This window comes from Cervus canadensis, chromosome 3 (genome assembly GCF_019320065.1).
Source record: "Cervus canadensis isolate Bull #8, Minnesota chromosome 3, ASM1932006v1, whole genome shotgun sequence".
Classification (NCBI taxonomy): domain Eukaryota; kingdom Metazoa; phylum Chordata; class Mammalia; order Artiodactyla; family Cervidae; genus Cervus; species Cervus canadensis.
In genome coordinates, this window is record NC_057388.1 from 57371673 (window position 1) to 57384567 (window position 12895).

Below are 12895 nucleotides of genomic sequence, written 5' to 3' on the forward strand. Positions count from 1 at the left end.
GAGGCATAAAAATGACCCAAGAGCCTGATAATTCTTTAAAACTATACATAATTTTAAACTGACATTATGTCTTATACTCCTGATTATATTTTTACTGGGTTTCTTTCATTCTCACCTTTGACTTGTATGCTTTTTTCTTCTTATCAGGGCCTGAGGGATCTTTCCTTTGTACCTACATACAAATTAAAGAAGAATTTAACTTAAAATCTGATTCTTTTAAGAAAAACACACCATTAGTAATTTTAGAAAGCTGTAACTGCTTACCAAGCTGTAAACTTCAATATTTATTTCAAAGTCATTGGACACATCTTGCCTGGAAAAATAAAAATATCAAATTATGCCATTAAAAATGATGCCATAGGTTCTCCCTCCCAGGTTGGCGTCTGGGACGTTCTGTGTCGCTTCAGGCACAGCGCCGCTCACACCATGGCTTGGATCCGGACTGCACAACAACCTTTCGAGAGACGTGGGTCTTTGGAGCCTCTTTAGTCCCGGAGCTCGGGCCGCAGGCAGCTCCGCGGCGGCGGACGGAAAGAACCTCTGGAATGGATGGACTCTTCCTGAGCAGTTTTGCTAATTTGCAGCAGCTGGACAATGTTCCTCACTGATACCTGTATGTCGGCCTAATCGTCACATCCTCTCTCTGGTGGCGGGGACTCGGCTCAAAATCTGTGTAGGAAAAACACCTGGATCCCAGTCTCTCAATGGCTTCAAGACAACCAGAAGTGCCTGGTAAACTTAGTTCTTTTTGCTCTTGAGCCTAGTGGGCCTCTAGGCAAGATGTCCCTGCCCATCGGGATGTACCGCCGGGCATTCAGCTATGATGATGCCCTCGAGGACCCTACGCCCATGACTCCTCCTCCATCGGACATGGGCAGCATCCCCTGGAAGCCAGTGATTCCAGAGCGCAAGTATCAGCACCTTGCCAAGGTGGAGGAGGGAGAGCCCTGCGTCTCCGCGCGAGCCCCGGCCCCGCCATCGGCCAGCGACAGTGAGAAGGCCCCTGTGGTGAAGGCCAAAGCTACCCAGGTCATCATGAGCTCTTTGATCACAAAACAGACCCAGGAGAGCATTCAGCGTTTTGAGCAACAGGCAGGGCTGCGAGATGCTGGCTACACCCCTCACAAGGGCCTCACCACTGAGGAGACCAAGTACCTTCGAGTGGCAGAAGCACTCCACAAACTAAAGCTCCAGAGTGGAGAGACAGCAAGAGAGGAGAGGCAGCCAGCCTCCACGCAGTCCACCCCGAGCAGCAGTCCCCAGGCCTCTCCTAAGCAGAAGACCAGAGGCTGGTTCACTTCTGGTCCTTCCACAGCCTTACCTGGCCCCAGTCTTAGCACCATGGATTCTGGAAGCGGGGATAAAGACAGAAGCTCGACCGATAAATGGAGCCTCTTTGGACCAAGACCGCTCCAGAAGTCTGAGTCAGGAGGCTTTGCCATCCAGGCCTACCGAGGAGCTCAGAAGCCTTCTCCAATGGAAGTGATGCGCGCACAAGCTGCCCGAAGCGGGGAGGAGCCAGCAGCGTCCAAGCCGCCCAAGATGGACATCCCAGTGATGGAAGGGACGAGACAGCTGCCACGGGCCCACAGCCTCAAGCCCCGCGACCTGAATGTTCTCACACCCACTGGCTTCTAGAGCTTTCTGTCCCGGGGACGCTGCAACGAGGGTGTCGAGCCCAGCTCCCTTTACCGTGGCTCTGACATAGGAAAAGTTTTGTCTTTGTGAAAATCAAACTGAGGCTAGGTGGAGACATAATTGGTTTTTGCGAAACATTAGTGCAAAGCTTGTCCTTGTGTGGAAAAGCCATTTTTGTATTGCTCTAGCTTTAGACTAAACTTGAGCAGTGATGTATGAGGATCCCTAGAACTTGGGCCACCGCTTACTAGGTGACTGTCTTCGATGTTCCAGAACCAAGGCTTCAGGATTCCTTCAGCACTGTCCAGGTGCGCATGGACAGAACACGGCGTAGGGACGTCCGCGGACTAGTGCAGGCGGCTTCGGCCCTCGCGGCCGTGCTGGCGCTGGGTGCTCCGGTCTGCTGTTAGGGAACCCTAGACCTGCTGGAGACGTGGGTGCAGCTAGGAGCCAGCCCGGCAGGGACCCCCCGTTTGTGCTGGCAGCAGCCTCCTCGAGTTCTGGGGGACCTCACGGGCCCCTGAGTCCCGCAGCCAGCCCTTCCTCTGGGACCTCTGGGGCCCGTGCTGTGGGAGGGGTGCTTCTCTTCTGCGTGTCACAGAACAAACACTAGTCTTAACATATCCTTTGTTGCACTTTACAGTGAGATTAATTTAACTTCCATTTGGTTGAAAACTTCCTAAGGAGAAAATTCAGTCTACTGGCTTGCTATAGATAAATGGATGTTAAACTTTAAAAAAAGAGGTGGCAACTGGGGTTTGGATATAGTCTTGAGGTTCATATGAAACTAGTGTCACTCTATTTTGATTTTCTTGTTCAGGCTAGGGCTTGAAAATTTTTTTCCTGGGAGGTAGAAGAATTAAAAAATTTCTGTATGCAATCATTTTCCCCTCAAATGAGCCTCATACCTTTGTAAACATGTACCTCACTGAGGAAAGGAACTGGGGAAGCCACTTTTTCATTTCTCTTCACCGTGTACATGTACAACCACTGTCTTGAATGCTGTCTCCCATTCCTGCTGTCTTTTGCTTTGGATGTTATTGTGTCTACTCAAGGAGCCGAGCTGACCTTCCCCCAGAGGCACCCTGGAGTCTCAAATGATCAGAATTAATTTATTTGTGTCTTCTGTTACGCTTGTATCTCTTACTTGTTTTGACAATAAAAATCCTTACTACTTTCTCAAAAAAAAAAAAAAAAAAAAAAAAAAAAAAAAAAAAAATGATGCCATAAATACTGTTACAGGACTGAGAGTAAAGGAATTCTCTATATTTTAAAACTAAAGACAACAGTTACAAATTATTAATATAAAAATTGGTAAAAACAATTTTTTCCCTATAAGTCAAACATTTTCTTCAGTTTTTACAACTCAAGATCTTAAATAATAAAAATAACTTTTTTTCTAAACTAGATTTTGACTCTACTATCCAAATAAATATGTAACACTAAATACAAATGTCTTACACAGAGACTGAGTGTTAAGTACATTCATAAATTTAAAGCATATATTAAAAAATTGTGGTCCAGATTTTGTGTGTGTGTGTGTATAGTAAATATATATGTTAAAACACTTCAAAATATCAATAGATATTTTGATCAATACCTATAGACACATGGAAGAAACATGCTATTCAATGGAAGACTGAAAACATAAGAGTTAAATCAACAAATTGAAAAATGAGATATTTGTCCATATAAAAATAACATACATATTACATTTCAAAGATTATGAATTCTACCTGTATGCTTAGACTATATTCTATTAAAAGAAAAACATGTTTCAACCACCAAAAGCCTAATTTACTTACAGAGTAAATGTAGTAGTGAATGTTAGAGCGTCACCGTTAAGAGAATTTGAAGTACTTGCTAATGGTGTGGCTACCATATTTTCAGCTCCTGCTTTTAGTATAATTAGGAAATAGTAATTTGCTGCATCTGCAAGAAATAATTACATTACCTAATAAGCACAAGCAGAATCAGATTTAGCTAATCAGCACTCTGGAAGATCAAATGAATAAAGTAATACTGTAACTGATTTATATAAAATTTATTTAAAATTTTCTAAAGTCAACTTTCCAGACACAAAAAGACAAGTCATAAGTGGACAGACATATACCTGGAATAGCATCATCAAGATATCTTCCTATTATGTGAACTGAAAAAACTTCACTATACATTCCTCAATTTCTGCTGACTTTAAATTTTACCTATTGACCTGAAATTCTTCAGCTAATAGTATATATCCCAAAAGGGTATATTCTGGCTTGTTATTTCAAAACTGAAATTAAAATACTCTATTTCTGTGAAAGTTACCACCTTGTCCTCTTTTTCAGATACTGGTGCCATAACCTCCTTTATCCACCTTGTTTAAATATCATTTTAAGTAGAATACATAGCTCAGAAAAGTTTACTTAATTTAGAGGGTTAAACGAAATAAAATTTCAATAAAAGTAACTATATTGTCATGCTCTTAACTCCCACAACCAGTAATTCAGGATTCAAAAAACGGATTTCCATAATGGAGTGAATTTTAAATAGAATAGAGTAAGTAAAATAAGTTATTTTAGATGCCCAATACTTTCCACGAAAAAATTAATGAAAGTGAAATGGTCTGTTGTGTCGGAATAACTCGCCTTGGTAATTTATGTTCAGTATTATGTTTAACAAGCCCTACTTTCAGTTAGAGCCATTTGTGTTATTGTGTAGATCAGTAAGACCATTTATGAAATTTTTCCTTGGTTATTTTTAGATACATATTTACATAAAAGGAACTCAAGGCCTGAGATATATAAGCCTTGCTTCTTTCCAGATGCTCTACTTGTTCCCATTTGCACAATTCCAACCTAGGTGACGTTCATAATTTAACATGTGATCTAGAAGTGACAAAATAAAGATCACCATACCTGGTTTCTGAGCTGTACTGCAGACAAAATCTGCTTTTAGAGGCAAGCGGATTTCTGACAAAGTAACTGATCCTCTGGAAGGGACAAATTCACTTTGGGATATGGGACCAGCCTTATTCTTCCTCTGAGGCCCTTCATTCTTCAATTTATTCAACTCATCAATCAAAAGTGTTCTCTTCTCAGCTGTGTAGAAATATGCAAGTTAATATTTCAAATATTAAAACTGCAATTGTTTCTAAATGAAACCAATGCAAGAAAATGCACTCATGTGGCAACCGTACACAATACCAAAGACAAAATCAATAACTCTTCCTTCATATAAACAGGTGATAGGTAGTTAGGTAAAACCTTGATCACCCATCTGTTCACAAAATGCTCAATACTCCAACTTTTGGTCAGTTTTCTTGTACAGTTAATATCTCCATCCTGTCATCCTTCAACACACATACACAACACAACAAAATTCATATACTTGTTTTTAGCTACACATACAGAGATAGTGTGTATGTGTATAAATATATTCACATATTCATTATCAGCACACTCTACAACATTTCTTCAGATGCACTCCAGATTCTTTCACCCTTTCATGTAAACTATGCCTTATTTTACATGCAAAGTTTTCACAAACCTCATAAAAAAAAAATTAAAAACAGATCGGCTGAAACAGACTATCAAAGAAAGCCCTTTCCTAGAATTAGAAATTTCCGAATATACAAGACAAAATGAGCTTTTCCTGGTGTGAAACTGTGTTGGAACTGTTTTGGGTGTACCACACATACTTGCTATTAGAAGAAGTCTTTCTGCCTCAGCTTCTTCCAGTGACCCTTTTCCATGTTCTTCATCAACACAACAGTTAAGAGCCTGGCTAGCCTGATATATCACCGTCTGCTGCAAATTTATTTCATTATTGAGTTCCTAGTGAAACCAATGAAAGGAGAAAAAAAATTCACATTGAATCACAATTTTTACTTTATTTAAGCTTTATTTATAATTTATCCAATTTAGTAATTTCTAAAATCCCCAGAGAGCAAAGTCAAAATGTTAGTTTCACTGTTCAAGTTTCTAGACTATGCACCAAAAACATTTAACATATCTTTTTCATTATGGTTTATCATAGGATATTGACTATAGTTTCCTGTGCTATATGGTATATCATATTGAATATAGTTCTCTATGCTATACCACTCAGGGCTTCCCAGGTGATGCCAGTGGTAAAGAACCAGCCTGCCAATGCAGAAGATATAAGAGATGCGGGTTCAATCCCTGGGTCAGGAAGTTCCTCTGGAGGAGGAAATGGCAACCCACTCCAGTATTCTTGCCTAGAGAACCCCAGGGACAGAGCAGTCTGGTGGACTGTGGTCCATGGGATCACAAAGAGTTGGACGCAAATGAAGCTACTGAGCAAGCACGCAAGCTATACAGTAGGATTTTGCTGTTTATCCATTCTATGCATAATAGTTTGCATATGCTAATCAAATTCCCAATCCATTCCTCCCCTATGCCCCTCTCCCTTGGCAACCACAAGTCTGTTCTCTATATCTTTGAGTCAGTTTCTTCTTCATAGGTAAGTTCATTTGCGTATGACAAACATTCTTAAAAGTAAATATTTCAGTAATATCAAACAAGCTTCCAACTTTTCTAGTAAAGAGGACTTTTCTCAAACTGAATTCAGGACTGAGTTCCTGAGGCCCTGCAAGTCAGACACTATCCTAGTCACTCTGGATACAGAGATGAATAAGACTGGGTTCTTGTCCTCAAGAAGCTCACAGTCTCAAGGTGTTAACATTCCAAATCCCCTTTCCAGTGAAGTACATACCTGCATCTTCTGTTTGATGTTAACCTGACAAGGAAAACCATTCTTTTTTTCTTCCAATTTTGAAGTAACATCTTCCTTCCGGACAATCACTTGCTTTATCGAAGGTCGGTCCGTTTCTTTGACTCTTTGAGATCTATATGCATCGATGCTTCAGGAAATAAGTTATACTCTATTAAAAATCCAGCAACACACTAAGCACTATGCTTTATTGAACATATCAGCAGAGTCTGATATTGCAAAGTATCAGCAGAACACTTCACTAGAATGGAAAAGGCCACTGGGTGAAAGAAGGTGACCAAAGCTATTTCAAAGTTTTATGAAGATTAACATTAATTACATTATAATTATAAATAACAAAACTTCTTATTTTAACCTAAACAATGACCCTTAGTAACTAAATGCCTTCCAAGATATTCTCACCTATAAGGAAGATCATGATCTTCAGAACCAATGCTATCACCAGACTCGGCTCGAGGGACACGTGTTCTTTGGAATTTTCCTGGCTTTGGACTTTCATCACTGATGCTAGTGTCTTTCACTTCCCATCTAGGTGAAGAAACTAAATTCTGCAGGAAGGCACATCAGATATTAGAGTTTATGGATGACATTGATTCTAAATGAGAAATCTGAGGAATTAAATGCCTTCCCTACTACTAGAAAATAAATATCCAAAAAGTTGACCGATTCATCATAAAAACAAGACAAACTACATCCCTAAAAAGTATATGAATAAAAATTCAAAGACAGCTGAAGCCTACACTTGTAATTCTTTTTTAAAAAATATTTCTAATTGAATCAGTTTCCAAAAAAGCTCAGTTATTCAGTTCAGAGTGATAGTTAATAAATGTTAGTTATCTGTCTTGTGCTAAATACTGATGTTCTAATATGATTTAATATGCACTTCAACTCCACGATGGAGGTACTGTTTTTAACCTAATTTAACATTTAATTGTGGCAAAAAGGTTAAATAACCTGACCAGTAAACACCAGTACATGGCAGAGCCAGGATGTGAGCCCAAGTATTTGGCTTTTTAAGCCATGTTACAGTTTGGATTTCATCTGATGCCAACAGGAAACCAATGAAGAGTTTTAAGCTCTCTTCTAAGAGAATTAACATCAAGTTTGCAAAATATCCCTGGCTATAGCATACCAAATCCCCAAGAACCAACTAAAACAAAAAGAGATCCTAATTCTAGTTAGTTTCTTTATGTCCTAGGCCTAATTACATTTAGTCCTGTCTTACCTCTGGACTTACCACACCAACTGTTTGTGCTAATGGAGCAAGCAAAGACATGGAGGAAATATTCAGTGCATCTTCCTGTTCTTCGCAGCTTTCTGCATCTGCTTGATCCATCTCCTCTCGGTTCTTTACCACATCTAGTTCACCTTCCTCTAGGACATCACTGAAGATGTCATTAATTACTTTTGAACTATTGATATCATCATCATCATCCACGCTCATCTCAATTTCACGTACCACTTCTGAAAAATATTTCAATAGGTGAATACTGTGATTCAGACCTTTAAGAATTAAAGGAATGACAGAGAAGACTTAATATTCACATGCTCACTCAATAAATAGAAAAAAAAAAAAAAGCCCTAAGAAAATGTACCTCCTACAGAAACAAAACAAAAAGAATACTGCTATAATGTTCCAGTAACATTTTCTAAGTAATGAAGGTAGGAACGATCAAAAGCTGATACAGTGCTTTAGGTTTAAGAATATTAAGGACTCAAACTGCAAGATAATAGCCAAAAGCTTCAGATTTACAAAAAATACCCTTTCAAATAATTCTCTTTCTCTTGCTGAGAACTGTCTTTTCACACTGTAGTCAATAACAGGACAATAATAACATCACAAATAAGGGCAGGGTTCACAAATAAACTTCAAGGGCACTGACTTCTTCCAACTGTACATGCAGAGTGTGGAAGGGTAGCACATTTCCTTTCCCTGTGAAAGGAAGTGGCAGCCTTAATCACATTTTCACAGGGCACGGGACCTAAAAATAACTGTTAACAGTACCGTATTTTGCAAAAGCAAGAATATTTCCTATTTTTTAAAAAAAAAGGGTATTATAAAATCACAAGACATTTTGAAATAGAGAACTCTACATATTTGAATATGAGAATACTAATCTTCCTAGCACATCCAGAGTTAATAAGAAACAAAGAATGAAAACCAACCAATCTGCTGTTCAACCTTTGGGTCTGATGTCACTTTTAAGGATTTGTCCTCTTCTAAAAACAGTGTTATTTTCAAAGGGCTAGACTTTGTCATTTCACGTTCAGTAAAATCTAAAAAAAAATAGGAAAAACAATTCAAATATATATAAAAATTTAGAATTGTTCAGTAAAAGTCTCTTAATGCAATTCCTATCAAAATCCCAAAAGCGATTTTTGGAGAAACAGAAAGTCTGTCCTAAAATTCGTATGGAACTTCAAGAACCTCTGAATATCTAAAACAATTTGAAAGAGAATAAAGTTAAAAGACTGACATTTCCTCATTTCAAAATATATTATAAAGCTATAATAATCAATACAGTATGGTACCAATATAAAGACAGACATATAGACAAACGGAAAAGAATAGAGAGCCCAAAAATAAAACTCCAAATATATGGTCAAAGCTGCCATGTTAATTCAATGGAGAAAGGACAAATGTTAGAAAAAATGGATAGCTGCACGCAAGGAATTAAGTTAGACTTTTATCTGATGCCACATACAAAAGTCAACTCAAAACAGATTAAAGACCTAATAAAACTCAAAACTACAAAACTCCCAGAAGAAAACAGAGAGAAAGCTTTATGACACTGGATTTGGTGATTTCCTGTGTATAACACAAAAAGCACAGACAACAGAAGCAAAAATAGACAAATGGGACTATACCAAATTGAAAAACTTATGTGGCAAGCAGGGCACAGTTGGGGTAGGGATAAAGAGGTACAAACAACTATGTATAAAATAAGTAAGTTACAAGGATATATTGTCCAACATATGGAACAATATTTTATAATAACTCAAATGGAGTATAAACTATAAAAAAGTTTGATCATTGTACATCTGAAGTTAAGATAATATTGTAAATCAACTATGCATCAATTAAAAGAATGTTTATATATCAAAGAACACAGTCAACAGAGTGAAAAACCAACCTACTGAATGCAAGAAAATATCTGCAAATCATATATCTAAGAAGTTAGTATTAAGAATATAAAAAGAACTACAACTCAATAACAAAAAATCAACCTGATTAAAAAAATGGGCAGAGGATATGAACAGACATTTCTCCAAAGATGATATACGAATGGCTAACAAGCATGTGAAAAGATGCTCAACATCACCAATCATAGGAGAAATGTAAATCAAAATCACAATGAGCTAACAACTCATACCTATTAGGATGGCTACTATCAAGAACACACACAAAAAATCAAGTATTGACGAGAGTGAGGAGAAATTGGAACCCTCATGCACTGCTGATGACACTGTGTGACCAGTATGTAATAATGTAACCAATATGGAAACCAGTGTAATAGTTCCTCAAAAATATTAAAAATAGAACTACTATATGATCAAGCAATTCCACTTCAGGGTATATAGCCAAAAGAACTGAAAGCAGGGTCTCAAAGAGATATTTGCACACCCATATTCATAACACCACTACCTACAATAGCTAAGAAATAGAAACAACCCACATGTCCATCAATGGATAAGAGATAAACAAAATATGGTATATATACACAAGAAAATATTATTCAGCCTTAAAAAGGAAAGTAATCAAGTCACACACTTGGCATGTGACATGTCAACATGGATGAACCCTGGGATATTATGTTAAATTAAGTATGCCAGTCACAAAAATACAGATACCGTATGACTGCACTTATATGAGCTATCTAAGGTAGTCAAATTGACAGAAACAGAAATTAGAATGCTGGTGACCAAAGGCTGAAGAGGGGGAAAGGGGAGTTGTTGTTTAATGGATATAGTTTTAGTTTTGTCTGATGAAAGTTCCTCAACACTGTGAATATACTTAATGCTACTGAACTGCACACTTAAAAACTGTTAAGATGGTGAATTTCAGTAATATGTTTTTCACCACAATTTAAAAAAAAATTGTCTGTTATATTAAATGTCACTACCTACAAAGTACCTTATTTATTTTAAACAGCTACATAATACTCAATTACATGGATTTAGCACACTTTATTTACAGTCTTCTACTGAAGAGCATTTAAGTTATTTAAATCTTACCACTATTGCAAATGATGCAATGATTAATAAATTTGTACATACATCCATTGAATACTAGTTCTAAGAATTCAACATAGAGAAACACTTGCAAAGAAGTTGAATCAAGGCGTATACACACTTTACAATTCAATGGATATTACTGAGTTTTTCTCCAAAAAATAGTTATAGTAAATTTATACTCTCATTAAGAGTATGAGTTCTCACTTTGGAAAGAGAACTAAGAAAGAAGCATATAGCATGGCTAGAAACGAAAAAATTAATTTGTCTTTTTACACTAGAACAGCATTTCTGCTGTTTCCAAAATTATGGTAGACTGAAATCGACATTTTAACTGAAATAGAAATAGAAAATGTTTACCTGAAGGTTCTCTACTAGAAGGGTTTGCTGGTGTCTGATTTTCTGTCACCTTTTCTCTTACTGTAAGTGATGGGGTACTTGGATCAATTTGTTTTTTGAGGGGAGTGCTCTGACAGTGAATTTCCTGCAAAAAGCAAACGAAGATGTAAATGTTATTTCTCAAAACTATAAATCTTGTCTTTTTATATGTTATCAAATGAAACAAATAAGAGTCATTGTTAGAAATAAACTTCCCCAGAACAAAACAGAAAATGAATGTTGAAAGGGTCCAGCCATGTTTAGAACACTAGTTCACGTTCCTGATAATTCACAGTATATAAAATCTTTTTTTAGAAACCACTAGGCAAGAGAGAATGAAAATTCACATCAGAGTTCAGCTTTAGATAAACCAATTCAAGTGAAAGCCAAATAAGAGGAAAAAATAATTAAGTCTCCTCAAAAAGAACAAAACAAACACAAGCTAAAACTATACGCCACTTCCACATCCCTTTCCAGCCACCATATCCTTGCTCCCTCCCCGTTAGAGCCAAACTTCTGGGACTGCCTACACTAATGGACTCTACTCTTCACCCACTGCCTGCCTCCTACCCTCACCACTTCACCAAAAGGTTCTGCCAAGTCACAACAAGCTCCTTACTGTGATCTCGGTTCAGTCCACATGTACAACAAACATGTGACAATACTGACCACTCCTTCCTTCTGAAAGTCTCCTTCTTCCCTTGGCTTTAGATACATCACACTCAACTGCTTTTTCCTCCCATCACTTAGGCTGCTTTTTCTATGGGTACCAGAGATGAATTCTGAAGTGGGAAGACCCTTGAACTCTCCCAATACTGTGTTCAGAATTTTCTTCACATGCATATGTACAACTGCCTAGGGAAGGATTCAACAGGTTTATCAGGAATCATTTAACACAAAAACTTTAAAGAACTGTTGCTCTATATTTTAGAGAAAGAGAAGGAAAACCATGAGACTGTAACATACTGGCAACCAAGTGAAGAAGGTGCTTCAGACAAAAGGGAGTGATTCATAACGTCAACTGCTGCTAACAGGTCAAGTTAAACACTAGAAAAGTGATTACTGAAGATCAATGGTGAATTTGATAAAGGTAGTGACAAGAGCATGAGTGGAGAGATCAAGAGAGAAGGCAGAGAAAAACTGGAAGATACAAGTAGAGACACTCCTTTGGAAGAGTCTGGATGAAAAGGAGGCAAAGAAAGGGAGGGGAATAGATTAAAAAAGTTGCTTTTGTTATGATCATGGCATCTGGTCCCATCACTTCATGGCAAATAAATGCAGAAAAAATGGAAGTAGTGGCAGATTTTATTTCCGTGGGCTCTAAAACCCCTGTGGATGGTGACTGCAGCCATGAAATTAAAAGACGTTTGCTCCTTGGAAGAAAAACTATGACAAGTCTAGAGAGCATATTAAAAAGCAGAGACATTACTTTGCCGACAAAGGCCTGTCCAGTCAAAGCTATGGTTTTCCCAGCTTGCTCTTTGAAGAAAAACTATGACAAACCTAGACAGCATATTACAAAGCAGAGACATCTCTTTGCCGACAAAGGTCCATATAGTCAAAGCTATGGTTTTCCCAGTAGTCATGTACAGATGTGAGAGCTGGATGATAAAGAAGGTTGCGCGCCGAAGAACCAACGTTTTTGAACTGTGGTGCTGTACAAGACTCTCGAGAGTCCCTTGGAGAGCAAGGAGCTCAAACCAGTCAATACTAAAGGAAATCAACTCTAAATATCCTTTAGAAGGACTGATGCTGAAGCTCCAATACTATGGCCACCTGATGCAAAGTGCTGATTCATTGGAAAAGACCCTGATGCTGGGAAAGACTGAGCACAGGAGAAGGGGACGTCAGAGGATGAGATGACTGGATGACATCACCGACTCAATGGACGACCGAACTGCAAATGCTA

General features: G+C 38.0%; 2 protein-coding genes across 7 annotated transcripts in view; one reads left to right on the plus strand and one right to left on the minus strand.

The window, feature by feature from the left end:
* The window catches only part of ANLN (anillin actin binding protein), a 56916-nt gene that overhangs the window by 23320 nt on the left and 20701 nt on the right, over positions 1–12895 (minus strand). For 5 of the 6 annotated variants that reach the window (XM_043463207.1, XM_043463206.1, XM_043463204.1 and 2 more), the window contains 10 exons: positions 10969–11092; positions 8542–8652; positions 7601–7839; positions 6778–6923; positions 6358–6505; positions 5321–5456; positions 4539–4721; positions 3444–3570; positions 265–313; positions 116–172 (listed from right to left, as the gene is read on the minus strand). In XM_043463207.1, coding sequence (XP_043319142.1) covers positions 116–172; positions 265–313; positions 3444–3570; positions 4539–4721; positions 5321–5456; positions 6358–6505; positions 6778–6923; positions 7601–7839; positions 8542–8652; positions 10969–11092 — 1320 coding nt within the window. The remainder of the gene's footprint in view (positions 1–115; positions 173–264; positions 314–3443; positions 3571–4538; positions 4722–5320; positions 5457–6357; positions 6506–6777; positions 6924–7600; positions 7840–8541; positions 8653–10968; positions 11093–12895) is intronic. The other variant, XM_043463203.1, reaches the window with a different exon arrangement.
* On the plus strand, positions 366–2822 carry LOC122438385 (putative monooxygenase p33MONOX). Its single transcript, XM_043463208.1, has 2 exons — positions 366–646; positions 752–2822. The coding sequence occupies exon 2, from the start codon at positions 781–783 to the stop codon at positions 1636–1638; it is 858 nt and encodes a 285-aa protein (XP_043319143.1). The 5' UTR covers positions 366–646; positions 752–780; the 3' UTR covers positions 1639–2822.